Source organism: Myzus persicae, unplaced genomic scaffold (assembly GCF_001856785.1).
Source record: "Myzus persicae strain clone G006 unplaced genomic scaffold, MPER_G0061.0, whole genome shotgun sequence".
In the NCBI taxonomy this organism is placed as follows: domain Eukaryota; kingdom Metazoa; phylum Arthropoda; class Insecta; order Hemiptera; family Aphididae; genus Myzus; species Myzus persicae.
The window spans coordinates 229,404-251,859 of record NW_019103026.1 but is presented as its reverse complement, the minus strand read 5'-3'; the positions used below and the strand labels follow the sequence as shown (position 1 = coordinate 251,859).

The 22,456-nt window shown below is 29.0% G+C and overlaps 1 protein-coding gene across 3 annotated transcripts; it reads right to left on the bottom strand.

Annotated features, from left to right (window-relative positions):
• Window positions 1-577: 577 nt before the first annotated feature.
• On the bottom strand, window positions 578-22,172 carry LOC111033638 (glutamate receptor ionotropic, kainate 2-like). Of its 3 annotated transcripts, XM_022314468.1 has the most exons (19): window positions 22,020-22,172; window positions 21,481-21,619; window positions 21,303-21,418; window positions 18,489-18,650; window positions 18,148-18,399; window positions 17,059-17,237; window positions 16,910-16,963; window positions 16,284-16,448; window positions 16,019-16,171; window positions 13,812-14,015; window positions 10,413-10,616; window positions 9,703-9,807; window positions 8,667-8,945; window positions 7,836-8,033; window positions 6,746-6,971; window positions 6,504-6,668; window positions 6,301-6,401; window positions 1,504-1,632; window positions 852-1,101 (listed from the first exon to the last, which is right to left on the bottom strand). In XM_022314468.1, exons 3-19 carry the CDS (start codon window positions 21,391-21,393, stop codon window positions 1,051-1,053), a joined length of 2,718 nt encoding a protein of 905 aa, XP_022170160.1. In that variant the 5' UTR covers window positions 21,394-21,418; window positions 21,481-21,619; window positions 22,020-22,172; the 3' UTR covers window positions 852-1,050. The 3 variants fall into 3 exon arrangements, with proteins under 3 accessions (XP_022170162.1, XP_022170160.1, XP_022170161.1); XM_022314469.1 differs by lacking the exon at window positions 21,481-21,619; XM_022314470.1 differs by lacking the exons at window positions 21,481-21,619; window positions 22,020-22,172 and having other exon boundaries at window positions 578-1,101; window positions 21,303-21,393.
• Window positions 22,173-22,456: the final 284 nt, after the last annotated feature.

Here is a 22,456-nt window from a genome sequence, read left to right as displayed (position 1 = left end):
CCCAGTATATTATACAAGAGCTAAAATTATACTATACAATCAGAAGACTAAGACGTAGTCTTTTATTCACAAGTTTATTTACAGCGTTTTTATTCTTTATGAATCGTGACTATATATATAATATTGCTTCGGACCATATTGAGACGTAAGGAATGTCTTACTTAAAATAAATTATGTTGTATACCATCAAACAGTGTACTTTAAGTATATGGTGATAATGAATTGCTTAAAAACCGATTATATTTGTAAACATATAGATATAGATAATATATATACATTTTATAAACTATGATGCATTGGTTGGTACACCACACCAGATAATATTACCCGTAACTAGAACATTTTATTGTGGGGACACTTAATTTTTTTTCCTCTAGTTTTTGAAGAAATACAGTATTTGTCTTTTATAACTTTATGGCAACGTAGTTCATAAAAATAATTTCGGGGGGTACCCGAAACGGGACACTTGTCTCCGGTGCCCCCTCCCGGCTACATTATTGCATCGATACGTCTGGTTAAAAAAAAATATATAAATAGGATATTTTGTGAACATTTGGACAATAAGCCTCATCCGGTATTCCGGTGTGTAATAATTAACAATTTATTTTAGTTGGTTTTCAATAGTTTATTACTACAGTGTATATACTAGCGTTCACTATCATTGTCTTAAAATAAAATAAATAAATATACGTAATACTATATTAATATTCAACACAGCCAATGGCCATAGTCACCGAGACCTTATTTAATAATAATAAAAAAATGATAAATAAATTATAATTGCTTAAGGTTGCTGGTTGATAATACATTAATACATTTTAATTGAATATTCTAAATTATTAACGATAAAGGGTAAACAAAAAATAACTGTGAATCGAATAATACATATTATGTTGCACTAATAATACTATCAATAGTCAAACAGTACTAAATAAAAATTGGAAAATTAAATGTTAACTTTTTGGCTAACTCTATAATATTTACCCGACAATAAGCCAGCTACAATGTAGCCACAATAAATGGATTATAGCTGCTATAATTAACGTCATCTTACAATCTGTTGGCTTCCATAAAATCTCGCCTAGAACGTCGTTCTGCCGCCTAAATAACATAATATTACATTTAAGTAATAAAAATAATATATTATATGAGGGTAAGTGAAGGCCGGGATTTAGGTAGAAGGGACAAGGGTCTCATCAAAATTATATATATGAGCTATTTATTTTATAGGAGGGGGCCTTCCAAAACAAAAAAAATTAGTACGTTCAGTAAATTTTTTCTCACACATTCGAATGAAATACAAATGTAAAATAATATCAAAAATAGTTGACTTACTCGTTGTTTAATTCACTTAATTTACCAAGTCACTACATTCTATGGGCTCTGGGGGCCCCACAACCTTAAATATGGCCTTGCACAATATGTCAAATGATGATGCGATCTGTTCATACTTATGGATCGCTATATACCTATAATACAGTGTCAATAATATTGTAAACTCACTCTGATTTTTGGGTGGCACTGTTCGCATCTGTGCGTCAACACGGTTCGCTGTCTGGAGCCCTGACATTTCAAAACAAACCACAACTCGTCAACCAAGTCTCTCCACGTGGATTGCTGCGGTCCTATTCGCTGTTTCGTGTGATATGCGAAAAAATCAAACAAAAATAAGACAAAGGCAGTGAGATAAAAACGTAATACCGTATCTTACACGTTTTAAGAATTTATCACAAGAAATAAAACTAAATGATCACGACAGAACATTATTTCGTTTGAATGCAATATTCGAGGTGGCTGGTGTAAAGGCCCTTTGGGAGTAGAGCGATTTACACGGCTTATCATCAGTCATCCCGTGCTAATGCGTGTGTTCAAAAATAATTATCTGAACGTGGCTCGCGGTTTTGTAGTATGTTTGAGCCGGTTAGGAATATATTATTATTTATTATTATAGTTAATATTATAAACAGGGGGTGATTCGCCAAGCACGCTCATCCACCTTTTTAAATTTAATAATAATTTTTGGAATTTTTAAGTGCGTCTACTTATAAAACCATATATTTAAAATTCTTGAGATTTCTAGTAGGATAATAATATAGGTACTAGATAGTCCTTCAAAATGGGTTTACATAAATACAATATAAAATATCAGGTATAGTTTTTATCATGCTTGGACTATTTTCATAAATTCGACATGTTGAATGATTGATATTAAATTTTAAATTTTAAAATCACCAATCTTCTTACCCCATCGACCCGTTGACCTTATTGTACACAGAGTTTGACAACTTAAAAACAACTTGTTTGAATTTTGATTTTGATACATAAAAATGTTCAGAAAAATGATCTGATAAATTATTTAATGTCTAAAGGGGTGAGGGGGAGAGGAGTAACAGAGGTTCGCATCTCCACAGTTCACTCCTCGGGAAGGTAGGTACTAGAGCAAACAATTTAAGTAGGTATATTTAAAATTTCGAAAAATCAGATTTCGAATAGTGTGCGCTACTGAAGAAAAAAAGGGGTGAGCCGCGCTTTGGGGGGTGAATCGCCTTTTATACATAACATAGAATAAAACACTCGTACATGTAAGCTTCAGGCGGACGACAAGTGTGCCGCCGCCGTTAACGATGTTTCTCGAATACGACTGTCGTTGTTGTCGAGAACCACGCGCCAGTGATTCACAAATAAAATACTACGGTTGTTTGCTTTATGAATTTTACCTTTTAAATTCGAACACGTTTACCCGGTCGTCGGTCGGATGCTCGTGTTATATAATGCGTGTATACGGTGTGTGTATATCTATGTATATATATATATAATATAATATTATGTTTATTTTAAATATTATAATGTATTCCTTTTGCAGCCATTATGTCGTTTTCGGTAGGTATAATTTAGATAAACACGAGGGAACATTAGAATCTCATTATACTCAAATGGCTCTCCGTCTCGACTTTTTGATACGACTCGATGTTTGTGAGCGCTCCCACCTACGGGCTACGACTGCTACACTGCGCGGACAGTATTACAGTAGGTAGGTACAGAGTTAGGTATCCGTCGTCGGCCCCGAACTACTGTCTACACGTTAATGCTTGTGTGATTTCCACAAATACTTAAAACGTTTCAAACTGCCTTTTACCAGTGTACCATTCCCAACGATGCGTTATCACGACGAGTCTGAATACAACAATAATATTACTACTACTGCTACTACCACTTTTACCGCTATACACTGCAACTGCTGTACATTGTTACTGTTATTATTATTGTTATTATGTTTACAAAAAGTTTAATAATATTCCGGGTTAAGACGCTGACAATACATAATAACAACAACGTAAAATTGTGCTTTTTCGCGCGTACTCTACTTATTTAGGACGTACATAATTATAACATCAGCTATACGTGTGTATATTATATCTATATATCTAATATGTACAGTGAAACTTCCATGAGACGAAATTCCATTTAACAAAATTGTCTATGTAATGAAATATTTTTAAGAACCAAAGTAAAAAACCGAGTTAAAACCAAATTAATTTAATTATATTTAACTAATTCCGCTATAATACGAATTATTTAGTTACCCGCGAGACTTTGTAATAATGTGAAAGTTTCACTGTATTTTATTTATGGGTATGCGTATGGCGTACATACGCTTAGTTCCTAGTCGTAGATTGTTGAAAATACATAAATTGATAAATTGTAACCAAATCACTTCAATCGGATTAAAAACAAAACGTTATATTATAGACAATAGTAGATACGCACAGTACACAAAACTGGATATTAAAAATGTTTAATGTATTCAATTTTAATGTTCTAGATATGTTCTTTTTTAAATGTGCTTAGTGTGTTTAATTATGTACCAAGAAATCCATTGTTGTGAGCATAATATGTAGAAAACTGGAAACGTAACGTAGAAACAAGAAAGTATGATATTTCAGTAATGTAATAAGTAATGTTAATATGTTGTGCACTGTTTTTGAACATAATTCTTTAAGGTAGAATAATTTCTAAACAATTAATGTAATAAGATTAAAAATATTAAGTACTGACATGGAAAATTATTTTTTAAGCTACCTTGATGGATATTAATTACATTTTTTTGCTGCAAATTTTTTAATAAATACATATTATATAAAATATTTTTGATTATTGTTCTCGGGGGCGTTTTTTGTTGTTATTGTTTCGTTGGTAATATTTGTTTTTTAATTTTGTTATGGTGGTCTTTGAATGTTGACAAATTTTAAATACCAAAGCCATATTGATTAAAAAAAAAAATTGATTAATATAATTAAAAATATATTGAACATTACACTAATAAAGTTGTGAATAAAAAAAATGTATAAATTTATGTGCATATTGTCCATTAACCTTTTATACTGTTAGTATTTAAAGTCGTTATGTATATCCAAAATAATTAGTAATGTGCATTTATATGGTTAATCTGATAAAAAAAAACATAGTTTTTAGTAGATGGACCAAATGGGAAAATAATGAGAATAATTTTGTGTGTCAATTGTCTCAATAGCTTATATTTTGAGTTAATTGTTAGAGATATTGATAGATAGATTCGACACCATTTTTGGTATATATTATTATTATTATTATTGGTACTTAAGCACTTTTACTATAGTCAACCATAAAAAACCCATTAAAAATGAGATTTAGTTTATTTGCACATGGTATGCAAAAATTGATAAATAAAATAATATTTGTGTAGGTAAATCATAATTTTTATTTTAGAATATCGTTGAAAATATATAATACATTTTACACAAAAACTCTAGAAAATACCATAGTAGGTATTTAGTAGTATATAACCTACTGGACACCCTCAGTCACTGAAATTTCGTCAGCTATTCGGGGGTTTCAGCTATTTGGAGGGTTGAGTTTATAGAAATTCTGTACTAACCCAATAAAATGTATGCTATTTTAAAGTGTCTGCTTTTTAGAGGTGTCTATTAGGGGAGGTTTCATCTTATTTCTTTTATTTCTTCCCTTCTCAGCAGCGTAGTTGACGCTCTCGAAGACTTCAAGTATCAATCACATCCCTTGTCACTGCCTACCCCAGAAGGAACCATGCACTTGTTTACTTTTCATCGCACCCTACTTTTAACGCCGTAATTAATTTATGAATTAGTTTCAATTGGGCCATTTAAGAGTTAATATTTTTAATGGTTCGAGCACTGAAAATTAAATTCATTAACTAAAATACAAAAAATTAATTTCATGTTTTATACAAATTATTGGTATATATAATATAATTATGGAATATGAATAGGTATATATGTTATTCGTATATATGTATTCTTAACATATATAAGCAATTTCATTTATTTCAATTAAGCAAATGAAAATACTTCAAGTCCTGGAACTTACTTAACACAAAAAACTTATATATAGACTAAATAATAATCAATAATCATTATCCTAATAGTCTCTCGTATTGAATATAAGTTAGTGTCCCATATCACAATCATCATTATTTATACAAAACGTAATAACTTTTTAAGTAATCGTATTTATTCAATGATTCCAGAAAACTTTAAAAGTTGATTTTATGACTTATGCATGCGTATAAAATATTATGCTATATTTCAAAAACCTTATAAACATAAAATAAATGTAAGTTGACGTATCTTTAAAAGTTTGTGCTGTTGGGAAACTTGCAATATAACATTTAATTACTCTAGACAAGTAGACAACTACAGCACAGTGACCACGTGTTTAATAAAATAATATACTATGAACTGTACTTTCCTTAAATTCCACAACTAACATTACCATGCGTACTTCACAAAATAGCTTTTTTTATTTGTATAAATAAAAATTGTATTTTATAAACACATTTAAAATGTTTTGATTAGGTATTTCATAATTTTATTTCAACGTGTGGAATTTGTATCAAAAAATTGTAAAAAGTTAATGGCAAATAAACAGTGCCCTCATTTTTAATTTTGTTTATTAAGTAAAATATTATAAAAAATAACTTACCGAATAGTTTTGTGTTTTTTACTTGGATTAATATTATTTCAGTTCTAATAGAAAGGTTAATTATAATATTGTATAGGTATCCACCTATTAAAGAAATGTTGCATAGGTTTACAATTTGTTTCGTCCGAGTTTGTAAAATTCACTCTTAAATCCAATATGTAATGATTAATAAAATATACTTATTTTAGTCTTTACTTTGCTTTTTTTAATTGAAAGTGCAATATAGGCTTTCAAAAGCTTCAAACAAAGCTGGTGCTAAGCGCTTAGGATATAAAAGACTTATGAACAAACATCGTCACCCACCTGTTCGATTTGTTTTATTTTCTTCCTGTAGTGGTAGAACTCAAACATCGATACCATAATCGATATGATAAGTCCGACTAGAAGTACTGCGAACACTCCACCTAAACAAACGCACAGAAGCGTGATGTGTACATACGTAGGTATATTAGAATATAGGTAATAGTGACACCAAAATGTGACGAATGTATCGTGTAGGTATTTACATATATTTTTGAAATCCAGAGTGTTTGTTTTAGCTCCGGCCCCGGACTCTTCGGGTACGCACATGTCGTTGGGTGGCTTCCACCATTTGTTGTACAGCATTTGTATTTCGCCCTTTTCTTGCAGGTCGAGAATCGACAAGGATATTTGGTCTTTCCACGGCGATCCTGACGGAATAAATTCACGCACGTGTCGGGGTTAAAATGTTATTTACCTATCACGAATAAATTCGGTTGAGACCAACCCATAGGCGTTGCTATCCCGTATCCTTTGGAGTCCAGCAGTCCATTTATTTGGGTCAGATTACAGTTCCTCTGTACCGCGTAATCGAGCATCGTAGATTCCATTAGAAATGCAAAGTTACCTTGCAAAACCTTTTTAATACCGTCGTCGTACGACGTCACGAAAACCGACGGTTTCTTCTTCTGCATGTAAGCCCACATCTTCTTGTACGTTTCGATCATGGAGTCCTATTATAAAATAATGAAAATAAATCTGCCGTCTTTCAAAAACATAATAAAATCTATAAATTATGAATAGGCTAAAGTGTCCAAATATGATATGATAATCTGTGGGAGTATATTTCATGTAATTTTATTTTATTTGTAAATATAGATATATTAAAATAGGTACGTTGAATACGACGACACTAGCCGGTTGGCAATAATTAAATTTAAAATAAAAAAATAGTAAAATATTTAGTACCTACTGGAATAATATACGAAGATTGAATATAGATTAACATTATTTCTGATTTTAAATATTGTTAGTTTTAATTTATTTAAACTTCATAAATAAGAATCTAAATTTTAAACGTGTATGATTGGTAATCATAAAATTTAAAATTTAAGATTCTGAGTGGAGTGAGGATATTAATTTTTTTAAATCTGTCATCACTTTGTAGTGCCCTAAAAAAAATTTTTAGCCTGGCTTTTAGTTGATACTTTGAAGATATTTTTAAAAAATCAGAGAAAGCAGGAATATTGCTCAAACCCTGTTTTCTATTGAATGATTTTGTTGTTTAATTGTGCTTCTAAAATTAATAACTTCTCTACAGTAAAGAGACTTGAACACTTCACCAAGTGTTGGTTTATATTTTTTAGACACGATAATGATTTTTGAATCATTATTTTGTGCTATTTATAGACATTTAAAACATTTTGTACTTTTTGATAAAACATTGTTGTCTACTTCAAAGATCTTGAAAACGTGATACAGTGTTTATCATAAACGAATTACTAGGAAAATAGATTAATACTAATTACTACTAATAATAAATGTCATAAAATATCTTTAGAATTTGAGGTTGGTCAATTAAGCAGGTTTAACATTACCCTAAAAAATGTCATTGTAGTACCACTGTCCAGTGTACCATACGCAATATTCGTTTGTGCAGCAAGGTCTTCAGCATTTTCAATGGGGCTAACCATTCTCTCCACTGTCAAAAAAGCAGCCAAATTTGCCGTATACGAAGACACAATAATTAATGTGAAGGACCACCAAACACATCCAATTATTTTCGTAGAAATCGCCTATAAATGTCGTCATTAATATTTTCGTGATTAATATTATTTAAAAAACATAATTCAATTTTATATTATCCTTGTAAGGCATATATTTTTATAATTTAGACGAGTTAAGATAAATTACATTAATCACTTAACAATTCATTTCTTGGCTTGTTGTTTTACACCCCTTTGTAAAAACGAACTATATTTTATGATATTAGAGAGTCATGTTCTGTAAATCAACTTCGTTTTATACCAGCCGTTTTCTTAAAATACATTTTAGTTACTTACTTTATTATTAGAAATTATCGTTGAGAGTTCATAGAAAAGTGGTTATTCATACAGGTTAATGATAAATATCATGTCTCAAAAATCAAGAAAATTTGATCAAATTACTTTTACAAATTACATTTCATATTTTATGAGGCTAAGTACAAATAATATTTAATATTTATTTTAACGTATATTTTATTGTAATTATAGAGGGGGCTGAGGGCTATGTGCCCGCGTCAAACATCACATTCTATCTGCCCCAATTAAAAAATCACGAGAGTGCCACTGCGTGTTAGTATACAAGAAAACAATAGCAAATTAACAACATTTCGTAAACAAATGAAACAGAAATTAATTTAAAACGTTAAGCTAAATAAATCAAACCTTCGGACTTATGTCTGAACCTTGTTGCATGAGCGAACCAATGGTGAACCAAAAACTATTAGAAAGCGTGAACCTGTTGAGTTGTGGCACAGTTGTCGCTAGATTGGGGCTGCTGAATAGTTTTCCGGAAGTTTGGTCTTCCCATTCGTACGGTGAAAACTTGGCGACAATGTACAGTGTAACTGACACGACTACATATGCTATTAACCAGTAGATCCACACCTCCAGTGCCAGAGGGTTCATGAATGAAAAAAATTGAGCTGGTTGATTGCTGGGGACCTATTAAACATGAACACTTTATGACTTATGAACAAAAAAACAATATCAGTTGTAAAAATATGTCAATAACAATTTAAATTCATTGCGTATTTTTATCTACGAATGTTATATAATAAATATTTTTTAGAAAATCATAATTTGTCTAAGGGTCTTAAAAATAAACTATAAAAGTTTTTTGCGGAAGAGTTGAAAACATAACGTTTTGGAAACTGTTTATTTTTAAGAACAAAACTTTAACAATCTACATAAAAGATTTTACAATTAAAATTAACTAGGGGATAGTTTTAATCAACACATTACATTTATAGTTTAAAGTTTACAAAGCCTATATTATATTAATTTAAGGTTAAAACAATTGGAAACTTTCTAGGAAATAATATTTAATTCAACATTGTTTAAACAATATAGTTATGAAAATGTTTTATTAATTAAGAAATATATTTAGTCATGTCTTCATGATATGAGTTAAATAGAAATATTGAAAATTCCGACGGATTAAAATTGTATAGAAAGTTTCTTTTATTATTTTTTTTCATAAAATATTTGTTAAATACTAAACAGTGTCGTTCCAGTGTATCAAGTGAAGTCAGAATGACAGATTATGAAATTCACAGATCTTATAAATCAGCATCACATTTGCACTTATTACATTATTTTACCGATAGATCTATAATGGCACTTATTTTGCATTACACTATGTGTTTGTACCAAAATACACAATGTGTACTACAGTTGTGATGAATATAATTTGATTAACCTTATATAATATACTGATTCCCAAGTTCATAAACGGCTTGGTGAAGTCAATAACACTTTCTCTAACGTAGTTAATGGTCATCGATCCAACAGCCAAGTCTGCTTTCTAAGAAAAACAAAAATTACGAGCGTTAAAATGCAGTTAAAAATATAGACATTAAAGCTGATAAAATATATTTTTTCATAAACCATCGGTTAATAGATCCACATTATTGTTAGAAAGTAAGGTACTCGTTTCTAGTTCGTCGTATATGGTAATTCTTAGACTAGGTAGTAAATTAAATTGAAGTATTAGATTCAACCGACGAATTTATACGATGCGATCGAGGTGAGGTAATATTTCGTAATATCGTGTATAGACTATAATATTATAACATATTTTGCCCTCCATAGTTCTATCAATAACGAAAGAAAAACTGAGATATTTTAGTTAGTTAAATGCAAAAATATTATTTTTGCTATAGTTAAACAAAGTAATTTAATTATAATATTATGTACCTACACTTCATTGTTATGTAAATAATATTGTACTGTATACTACACTGTACTCGATGTATAAATGTAATATGATTTTAAGTATGTATACAGTATAAACTGTCCAAAAATATAAATTTTCCATAGACTCATACGATTAGTACGATAGCTTTGTGAATAATATATTAACTTATACTCAATGATCATGATATAAGTAATAATGAAAAAAAAACATACATGCTTTATGAGTTGTTCCACTATACCATTCCATTCTAATGTTACTGGATCCTGAGCACCATACTTATTGTCCGGTACTAAATCCAAAATATAATCAAATCCAACTTGTTTGGCAATAATTTCCAACAAATCGACACAAAATCCATAAAATCTTGCGTTCCCCGTATAATTTTTTTCGAGATGCATCATGACATAAGGAAATTCCTAAAGTCAAAGTATAGAAAAAATATCTTATTTATTATATGTATTTATATAGCAATATTGTACACATTTAAATTATTAATACATATATTTTTTGTAATTAATTTATGTACGGAATCTACAATTACATATCAACAAGATTAATCCACAAGTTCTGATACGTTTCAATTTGGATGGTAATAACATGTATTTTTGAAGGGATTTTATTGAGTTTTAAAATGCTCCAAAGGTATACAATAAATTAATTTACACCTAGCTTAGATTTCTTGTGATTTTAGCTATTTTTTTTTTTAGTAATCCTATCATGACATATTTAATTTGTATGTTAAAATAAAAATATCAGAGAATAGTTAGACTCGTTAAGTTGCAACCCACACACACACACACACACACACACACATGAACAAAATATAATACAAAAATCTTAACAAAAGAAGTAGGGATGACTCGCTGTCTTATATAAAACTTGAAAGGCTGTCTAGCCGGCGGCGTATCTATATCCAGGAGGAGAGAGATCCAGTATGTCTCCATTGTATATATCACCACCCAGTTCGTTTTACCAGTGTGCTTAACGCCCGCACTACAACTTTTTCTTCACATGAAAACTTAATTTAATTTGCAGATACGCAAACCGTTGTATTTGTGTGTTGATCTTTTATATTTACAAGGCCATTCGAAGATCAGATGTTATGACATGCATATAGGGTAATAAGTACCTATTTTGTATTATACTATTTAAAAAAAATTATTGATGTTTTTTTACAGCCACAAACATATTTTACGTATTATTTAGTTGTAAGCTAATATTCGAAAGTTCATTAGCATACTAGAATTTAGACTTTATAATTGAAGGGGTCTGTGTAGAAATCAGACAAAACCGTTGTCATTCATATTATAGTAGGTGTTTATCATATTCGGCATATTATGATTAATTATCTTGTTTTAATTAAATAATATTAGTTGAAAATCTAGATAGTCTATTAGTTTGGATCAGGTGAGTATCTAAACTTTAGATCATAAAAGAAAATTGACTATTGTTCAGTTTTTACTAGTTTATTAGTTGGAAAAGCATTAGTTAAATGTCTAAAATATCGTAGTGAGTAAAATATATAAGTTTCATTCGTTCATGTTTAAATATTTATAGATCCAAGTATTTTCTTACCTACATCAATGTCTAGGTTTCCATTTATCAAATTACTGGTGTCTGTGTATATCAGGGTAACTATAATTCTTAAATATAAACCGGTCCTTAACGGGTGATGCGGTAGTGTCGACAGTCATGAATCATGATAGGTACATAAAGTACATAATGTGATACTTTTAATAGTTAGATGATTTCAAATGTAAATGTTATGTCCAACTAACGGGTTACGCTGTAGTGTTGAATAGCTTAAGTATTTTTAAATCCATAAGTTTAAGAGCTAAACACAGAAATCGCTGTATCACTTTACAAACTGTGGCAATTAAAAAAACGAAGTTACACATAATATGTCGTCGTATATAACACAAAATGATATTTTTTAATCTGTAGGAGATTTCCAAAAATATGGGCCAAACTGCAGTTAACTCATAATATTTCGTGTCTATTTCACTGGTCAACATGACATCATCATGTGTAAGGCAGCTTTGCAATACCGTGGTATCTGAGGTAATAGAAATAAAAAAACACTAATACCACGTTGCCCCTTTAATTACGTATGATCGACCACCCAAATCGACCCCTCTTGTATTCCATTCTCACATACTATCTATAATTCCCATTGTCGCACTTTCCATTGTTTTTTTTTTAAAAATTGCATCACTTTTATTTTACCACGTTAGTGTAATGTGCACTTTTATTTGAATAATTCCACTCTGTGTAGTTAACAACAGATATAACTAATTTTAGTATCAATTAATATTAATATTCAAATTCTTAGGTAGCTATTGGAGAATATTATCAATATGAACTTATAATGTTGTAGAACACCAGGGGGTTTAGGTTGATAGACGATTCCGGATGAAAAAAAAAAATAATCAGAAAAGAGCTAAAGGCTCAAATATTAGAAACCAAAAATGCATTCAACTTTGGTTGAATACTGACTGAAAATAATGAACATTGATTAAACTTTCCCGAAAGAAATAATTTGAATTTGTATTCATGTAAGAATATTTTGATCTTAAGTATTCTTTTTTGTATATAAAGCAAATAATATTGGGTTTTAGTAGTAATCATTTTTTTTTTCAATGGAAATAATCGAATACGTTGTTCAGAATAAACACAACTTTAAATTGAAACTCGTAAATAGTAATGTATAGTAAATGCGTGTTCTTATACAATATACACGACTAAAGTATATTGTAAGTACGAGTATAACGGTTTTCAAATTGGATTTATCAACCTCTAACAATTTTCCTCTTTGATTACAAAAAAGGTTTTGTACTATTTGCATGATATTAACAGATATTGTAAATTGTAACAAACAATAATGACGACACCTAACCTTAAGTTAAATTTGCAAAAAATAAAAAATGTCCATACTTACCCAGACAGCATTTTGCCATAACAATATTATAATATTGTTAATATAACGTTATACTAATATTGTTGTACAATAGTTTAGTATACAATTGTATTTACATTGAAAATATTAATATATTTAAATATTAATTCTTATAGTTTGGTAAAAATTATTTCAATAGATACATTTAAAATAGCTACTTATAAACAATAAGCTAATTCATACCTAAAGACATCATTTTAAACTTATGACGTGATGAGTGCTATTATTGAGAATATTATCATACGAACAGGTGTTACCTATTACCTATTACCTATTACTTATATATTTCTATATAATATAAGATATAACTCTAGCCTGTTGATCATTAGTTAGGCAATATTTCTGGTGTACGTACTACTCTAAAAAAATTGTTTCCATATTGTTGGTATTATAGGTTTAGGTTATTTTTTAAAAATAAATAACAATATTTGACCATTAGAATAATTTCAAATTATTTAAATACTTGTAATTTGTATTCATATACACGTACTTGCTAGAATATTGTACACAATGACTATATAAATAATACTTTAAAGTTATAATAACCAACATAATATTATTATATTATTTAATATAAAATGATTGTGTGGTATTTTATTCGTTACAATTATAGTATTGTCAACTACATTAGAAAAATAAAACATTTTGTACTAACCACAATCGTTACAACGACAAGTGTAATATTGTAAGGAGCTGTGTCGTGAAAAGCAGACATATCTGTGATGTTTACACCAAGTCCGGGTGTCCACTCACCGACTTTTGCCAACGCATGTTGTTTGAGTTTCATCAAATCCAATTTAAAGTCTGTTCTTTGACCATTTTTAAACTGTATCGGACCTGTAAGTCCTTTTATCTCCACCTATGGGGTTTTTTTTTTAAATTAATTAATACATCGATGTAATATACTATGTAGTAAGACTCTCGTATATTGAACTTTCGTTTTACGAAATTTTCTGTTGAACGAAATATTTTCGAAAACCAAATTTATTTAATTCTATTTTACGAACTTCTCCATAATACGAATTTTTTGGTCACCCACGATACATCGTAATATGGAAATTTCACTGTATTAATTTATAAACAGTTTATAAACAGTTTAACGAACCGGCCAAGGTCCTTTATAATATATTGCATGTGAACATTAAGGTAAAAAAAAATATTTAAATAATTTCAGATGATATTTTAACAAAAACACACATATGAAGAATACATACGGATACCTACAATATGAATTATACATCTCTATTTCTTTAAATTAATTAAAAGTTGAATTTAAAAGTGTCTCGCCTAGATGAAAAAAAAATTGAAGGAGGAAGAAATTGTATTAGTTATTTGTTTAAAGCATGCGGGAAAAATCAATCAACGCCAGATTTTTCAAAAATTATGGAACAACAAATAATTCTTTACTTTTGGAGATATAATAATATTCATTACCGATAGTAATATGATATTATACCAAACAAAAAATAAATGTGAAATTAAAAATAATATTTCAATATCAATAAAGATCTTACATCTATAAGTTTAATTATCATCTGATGAATTTATAATGGAGAAATTAATTTGTGTTTTCAAATCATTACTATCATGATATATTTACTGATCAATTTAAATGGTTGTAACCTAATGACTGCTAACTATGAGAGAGATGATAAATATAATGCTGTTGAAATCAAATGAAGAAAAACGTATAAATTTAACTAGATGGAAGGTATTTTAAGTGATCCTATTGCAAGTCATAATATATGTTGCAGAATATCGAATTAAAAGTATAATATTTATCAATAGTAAAATATGTAAAATAACAATAATTATATACGCAGAAAATGCACCTACGTTAATTTAGTTGATGTTATGCAGTTACTATTATTCTAGTTAAATATTGCAGAATTAATACCTAACTAACGAAAAAATAAAATATAACAACTATTTTTTTTTATTATAGATCTTAGAGTATAATAAATTATGGGTCTGTAAAATATTTTACTGTCAATGTATTTTTCAAAGTTATTTCTGAATAAAAAAAAACACTTTTAAATATAATTTTAAATTTACACTAATCTTTGCTTGTCGAGAGAGTTTCGGTTGAAAAATGAATTGTTATACATGAGATATAAAAATAAGAAATTAAAAATTCTGCATAAAGTATAAGTACTCAATGGCAACGATATTGATTACATTAAATCGAAATATGAGAACAATAAATTATCAACCATTTATTGTTATGATAAACATAAACATAAATATAATACAAATAACATGAAAACAAACTGAATTTTAATGTTGTATGGTATTGGTATATGTATTTAAATAAGAAAAGTTTAATTAATATTAATTTATCTCTTAAATATACATTTCTTTATGAAATTCTAATTTTGAATTAGAACCTGTATTTATAAATTATTTTGCATTATTTATTACCAAAATAAATGTGCATTAAATTACACAGGTATATAATATTATATCAATATATCATTATGTAAATTCTAGTACATAATATCATAACATAATAAAAGTAAATAATAATATGTTTATTATAAATTATAATATATTAATTTTGTTTGGGAAGAGTAATTTAATTCAATGCATTTTTGTATTATTCATACTTTATATCAATTATTTATTTTATCTTGAAAATTAATTGACGAACTCAGTATAACTCAGTTATAATTCCGTGTAGATAAATCATATAGATTGAATCAAATATCCCATTAATCAAATATTGTGCACGAGTGTTTCTTATAAATTGTTAATTTATTTGATTCTTTAGAAAAACCGGCGTGTCAAGTTTTTATGAACTGGTATACATTTTTAAAGACCCGAAAGAGTAAGTGTTACATTTTAGATTAAATTTCTACTAACCGAATTAATGAATTTTATCAAACTGGATCCGTTACTCCAAGGAACTTCATCTTTACACGAAATATTTGGGTAGTCGAGTGCATTGTTTTGTTGAAGAGCGCCCAAGCCGACTGCTAATACTTGTACTGAATCATACATGAGAGCCGGTTCACACTAATTAATTAAAATTCTCATTTTAAAGTACGCAAGTGACATAATTATTATTATAACTTCATTTTGTAATATTATAATGTATTTATAGAATTCTCAAATAGTCAAGACAAACCTGTGTCAACATAAATTTGTTGATTGACTGATTCTTTTCAGTGGAATATTGTTCCATGTGTTTGAGTACTTCTCGAACACCGACATCTTCGATGTCCACCATCCTGAATGTAGTCAAGTTCACGAAATTGTATTTGAAATCTTCTAGATCGAACATTTCCATGTCCTAAGTACGACAACAATATTAAATCAAAGGGTACCAACCATTCAAACAGTACCTACTTATTTCCAAATTTTTTTTTTTTTTAATTGGTAAAATGGTTAAATGTTGATCTTATATTAGTGTGCGATGGCAATTTTGTACTGCGAACTATGATTTACAATTTATAATTAAAATATAGTTTTTTTTGTAACACATCGATTAACAATTTTAAGTTAACCATTTGAATATTTTGAAGGATTAAATGATTTTAGACATTAATGATTAATTTTTTTAAGAATTTAGGCGTTATTACTATTTTTTTTTTTTAATCAATTAAATTCTTTTTTGTATGAAAATTACAAACGCATTATAATATCGAATTTCAACTTTCGCGTAATATGAGATGATAAAATTACTGTGCATATATCAAAACTAATATTATTAACAACTAAGTGGATACCAATTAATTAATTGCTCGTACTTACAAATGATGTAAAAAGATAATGAAACTTGTAATCATTCATTTGGAGTTGTAGTATCTATATTATCAGAATAAAACACGTCTTATGAAAATAAAACAATAATAATAAAAAAATCATCGGTGATGCAAATGGAATTTAAACAGTTGACTTACACCTCTAAGAAAATGATCTACATGTTCGGATTTCGTATCGACCAGCATATTGTATATCTCCATGTTTTTGATCTCGTTCAGTACTGATCTGTATGTCTCCGGAGTGGCATGTCGCAAGTATACTTCTACTGTTTTTCTGTCGGGCACGGTTTTCATGAAATCTTTCATTCTAAACAAATCTGAAATAGCGAACATCAATCGCACGAACAGTTAGATCTGTACCTACACAGCGTTATGCCCCCTGGTCAATTGTTCAGCAAAAAGAAAATCTGCTTGAAGAAAGCTCGAAATATTATTCAAATAATTAACAACATTATTAACTTGGGGAAAAAAATTAACCGTAATATTATTGAAAACCAAATAATTGAAATTTCAATACGAAAATCACGCTGCAAACGAGAAGAATAAAATGTACCCCGACCGCTATAATATACTGACTACTTGTTGGAAATATAAATATATAATATACTATCCACATACATAAATTATTAATTCTAATTGCATCTTATGAAATAAAATCTGGCAGCAGTACCTACCTATTAATTGTCATGCTCTGCAGTTTGTTCTAATAGAGAACTTAATGATGAACAACGACTCCTTATTACTAATAGGGTAGGTTATACATATTTTAATGATAAAACTTTACCATAGTGCAAAACACATGTTCAAAACGAGACGTTTTAAAGTTTAAAACACACACTAATACAAAGTAATTGTTGGGTTTATTCTTTGGGGTTCAGGGAGAGAGTTTCAATTTGTGTGTATGGTGACAATTTCATACGAATAATAATACGTAGTATAGAACATCTTGGATTTTAGATTAATAATTGAAAATGTTATAGCATTATTCATATTATAATATAAATATTATAATAGGCATTTGCATACAATTTAAAAATGACGTAACACCACCATAAGCTTGGTCCAGGAGACTTTCTGTTTTGGATTCAAAACAAAATGGGTAATTGTTGGGTTTATTCCAAGGGATACAGGGGTGGAGTTTCAATTTTCTACTAATGATAATACGATTTGTACAGCACTTGGGTATTAGGATTAATAATAATTAAAAATATTATAATACAATTTTACCATAATCATGCTCATATATAATGGCCATTTTCGTCCAGTTTAAAAATGATATAACGTCACTATAAGCTCGGTTCAGGAGGCTCTGTTTTGGATACAAATTGACCGATAGCCTTTTGGGGTCCATTTCCAAATCTAGTCTAGCTTCTATGTGAGGCAAATCCAGGGTATCGCACATAGACTGTAGATGAGATGCCAAGTAACTGTTACTCGGGCCGAACAGAGCCGCAATGCCGAGATCGAGTTGGCTGCATGCTATTTATATTTACACAGATTTAATAGATAATATTACTGTAAGTAAGTTTACTGTAATATTATTGTTTCAATATTATAAGTGACCATACCTGTTTTAATGGTGTAAAAACTGTCATCATGTGGTACGTACTGGATATCATAAGATACTTGGGTGTGTGGCAAGAGATGTGCATCACGGTTTATTTGATCGACTGCAAATTTGAATGCTATTTCGAGGCTGCTATTGATTTGGTCGTGTGTAAACAATGCTCCTAAAAATTTAATAGTCATAATATGTACCAGTATCAAGAAGAATATATAAGACATTAAATTATATTGAAATAAAATAGTGAGAACACGACATAGCTTAATATTGAAGATAATGTTTTAATCATATTATTTATTGGTTGTGAAATTTAATGCTATAAAATATTAATGATAGTACCTATATACTTTTATTTTAAGTATACATTTTATTGTAGAAAAATTAAAATGTATGAATTAACAGTAATTTATATCACATAAAATCAAAATATATACTTATTGATTTGTTTCTTTTTATAGATAATTGTAGGTAAATACTATCAGTCAATTAAGAACTATGAAATAAAAATAATCGTTAACAATGCTTTTTAAAATAACGAGCTATACCTACTCGTAAATTAAAAAAGAGTATTTGTTTAGCATAAAAAAATAATTTTAAGGGGAGTTTAAGAAAACTGTTACTCAATATTTAATTTCACAAAAAGGTGAAAATAAATGAGGCAAGTTCATTGTTTAAATAATAATAGCTTTAACTTATGCTGTTGCGCAAATTTCATTGTTTGATACTATTTTAGTAAAATATATACATTTATTTTTCGGTTATGTATTATTATAATATGCTTGTAAGTCTTAATATAAATTTAATATTTTTTTTACATTTCCGCATTTATTAATATATTTTTCTTTTTCATTATCTATTTTTTATGGAAAAATTCAAAATCATTTGTAAAATTATTTTTTGCGTCTAACAAGTCTGAGACCACTTAACTCGCTCAACCGCACGAAACGGAAAAAAAAATAATAACCATAACCACACTTAACGTTGTGTTATAAGTTTGAATAAAGCTTTATATACGAGTAGAGTCTTTAAGGGTCGACTTAAAGTGTTGTATATAGAATAAAAGAAAAATGGTGTGAATTTGCCATTTTGTAGTGCGATGAGAAATCGGATATGAAACATTAAGAGCGTAATTTTCCGGACGATTTTCCAACTCTCTGACTGGGTATTGGTCGAGTTCCTGTTGTAAATTGAAATGTCCATTACCGGTGTCTGAACCTTTTTTTTATGAATAGGCAGTCGATATGGTAGTATAGTCAGTAAACGATCATAAAATATATGTTGACAATCCCTATTGGTCTGTGTACATTTGAAACCCTAAATATTGTGTTTAACTCTTACAAAATATATACAATGTTAATTGAAAATTGATTTTCGTTTAAGTATCATAATATTATTTTATTTCATTTATGATTCGACCATTACGCCTTACGCAATATAAAGGAGATGGTTCAAAATATAGACTAATCGTTTGATTGATTAGGCGCTAACCTAACCAAAAAGTAAGTTTTGTTTACTTTAAATAAGTACCCACATCATATCTGGAACGAAGTTAAAAATAATTCCAACGGACATTTTTTTTCTGAAGCTACATTATTATTATAAAAATTCGTGGGTACAGGTGTAACATTTTTTTCCCGTTTTATTATAGGAATTTAATTGAATCAATATAATGCAGTTTGAATTATTATCGGCATACAATATTCATAAACATGATAAAAACGAGAATTCTCATATTAATATGTAAAAATATTATTTTAAACTGTAAATATATGTGATATTAGAAATAGCTACACAGATTGAGTGTTGAAACTATAAGTATAAACTATAAATCGTTTTTATCAATAAAAATTAATTTTATTAAGTTACGATTTATTTGTACCACTTTTAAATAGATATTTACTAAAATATATATTTTTATCATACATCTTGGATTTTAAACTTTGAATCATTGGGACTTATTGACATTTAAAAATCAAAAATATTTGTTGTGTTACTTTTATCTCACAGCCTAATCAGCAGATTATCTAGTTTGTTTCATTTAACATCATATTATTATTATTACGGCAAAAGTTAAAAACTAAGTCAACAGTAAAATGCTTTTTTTTTATTTTACACCAGAATGGGCTTTCAAATGTCGTGACAGTTGGTTTTATTGTGTTATATTTTTTATTTTTTTTTCTTGTCTCATAAAAATAAAAGTATTGGAAAATGTATTTCAATCCCAGTTTGATTGTTAAACCGTAGGACCAATCGGAAACATCGCTGTAGTTTTGATAGTAAAAATATATATCGTTTGTTCAGGCTAAAAAGTTTTTAAATTGTAACACTAAAATTGTACAATTAAAAGGCCAGATTGTACACTATTGATCATAATATAATATTTGATGACGATACACTAATATCCTATATATTTTGAGTTTGTTCAGTAATATTATACTAAGTGATTTAATGGAACTCGAAGTCACATCTACAGTAAAAGTTTTTAAGCTAATATCTATTCAATTTTGTTTGGAAACAAATTTATTTTATTTTACCAAATTGTAAATTTCTTTAGAATTCAATTGTTAAGAATTGTTTAGAATTTCAAATGTTTTCCGATTAATCATAAAATGAAAATGTAAAAATGAAATAATAACGAACCCGTGACATGGAGGTAATAAAACCATAACAATATTATAATTAAATGTTCCATTTACTCAATATAAACATGGTTTAAATTATGAATTGAACGAACAAGACGTGTATATAATGCACTTACACATTTAATAATTGAACTTAAATAACATAAAAGAAAAAATTTACTTTTAAAATGTCTCACCAATTTTTATTTTGTTCGATTGCAGTGTTCGAACTAACGAACAGCATATTAAAACTTCCAAAATTAAAGAGCTCCGATGTCGTATCTTCATTATTTTTAACGATCTAGAGTTGCGACTGTAACAAAGGTTATTACTATTGTGGACGTATGTTATGTAACTACACTACACAGCACATACCATATATATATATTGAACGACGTTTATAAGGATGATTCGCACTGTTTTACGGTGTGGTGATTGCAATTATCCTGTTTCACCGAAATGTTATGGCGATAATATAATATTTTAATGTTCGGCCGGCTGATCACTTCGCATTCTGCTGAATAATTTGTAATCGATACATATAATATATAATAATATAATATATTAGTAGGTATTATTATTATTATTGATGACGACGACGGAACAGAGAAACGAAACTGAAAAAGCCGATTGAGTACTATAATAATATCCGTTTGAGTCTTGTATTATAATAATATCGGAATGATCAATTTCGTCGAAAATTGATGCGGTATCCTGCAACTGCAGTTTACAAATGCACTAAATACGATGCTCGGCGGTAGGTACCTCTATAAATATCATTCGAAAAACAAATTTGACACATTGGTATTATTATTAGGTGACATATTGCGGCGGGCTACTTTCCGATAGTAATAACAATAACGATGACACTATTATTAATAATGATAATACGCTAAGTCTTATCGTGTACGTACCTGACAATAATTATATTACAGCAGTCGCCGTCGATTGTTTGGTATATACCGCAGACGGATCCACTGCAGTGGACTTCAACCCTTTAGGACACGCGGTACCACTGCGAGCCGTTTTACGCGTAGTTACATTTGTCCGGCTTCGCGAGCGTGTTCGGATGTACGCGATGGGGTACTAAAATATATATGCAATAACTCGGCCTGACCACCAGAGCGCTCTTCGCTGAACAAACATTCTCGAATAATATTCGAGGCCGTCGTCGTGATTTTTTATCGTCGTCAACATATATAACGACGAAGAGCTAAACGATCGGTTGTGCGTATATGTAGGTGATTGATTGTTTTCGGAGCACAGTTGCAGTATATACAAGCGTATGCGTATCGGTGAATATAAGACTATCCTGCTGTGATGTTTAAATTGGAAAATAAAATAGAAAGGG

Bases quoted from the DNA above. Each gene is read 5' to 3' on its own strand.
- LOC111033638 (XM_022314468.1), bottom strand. From the start codon at position 21,393: ATGAAGATACGACATCGGAGCTCTTTAATTTTGGAAGTTTTAATATGC. The intron at 16,964-17,058 runs GTAAGTCAACTG...CTGATAATATAG, and splicing joins TAGATCATTTTCTTAGAGGT to ATACTACAACTCCAAATGAA. The intron at 6,669-6,745 runs GTTGGTCTCAAC...TTATTCCGTCAG, and splicing joins CGGGATAGCAACGCCTATGG to GATCGCCGTGGAAAGACCAA.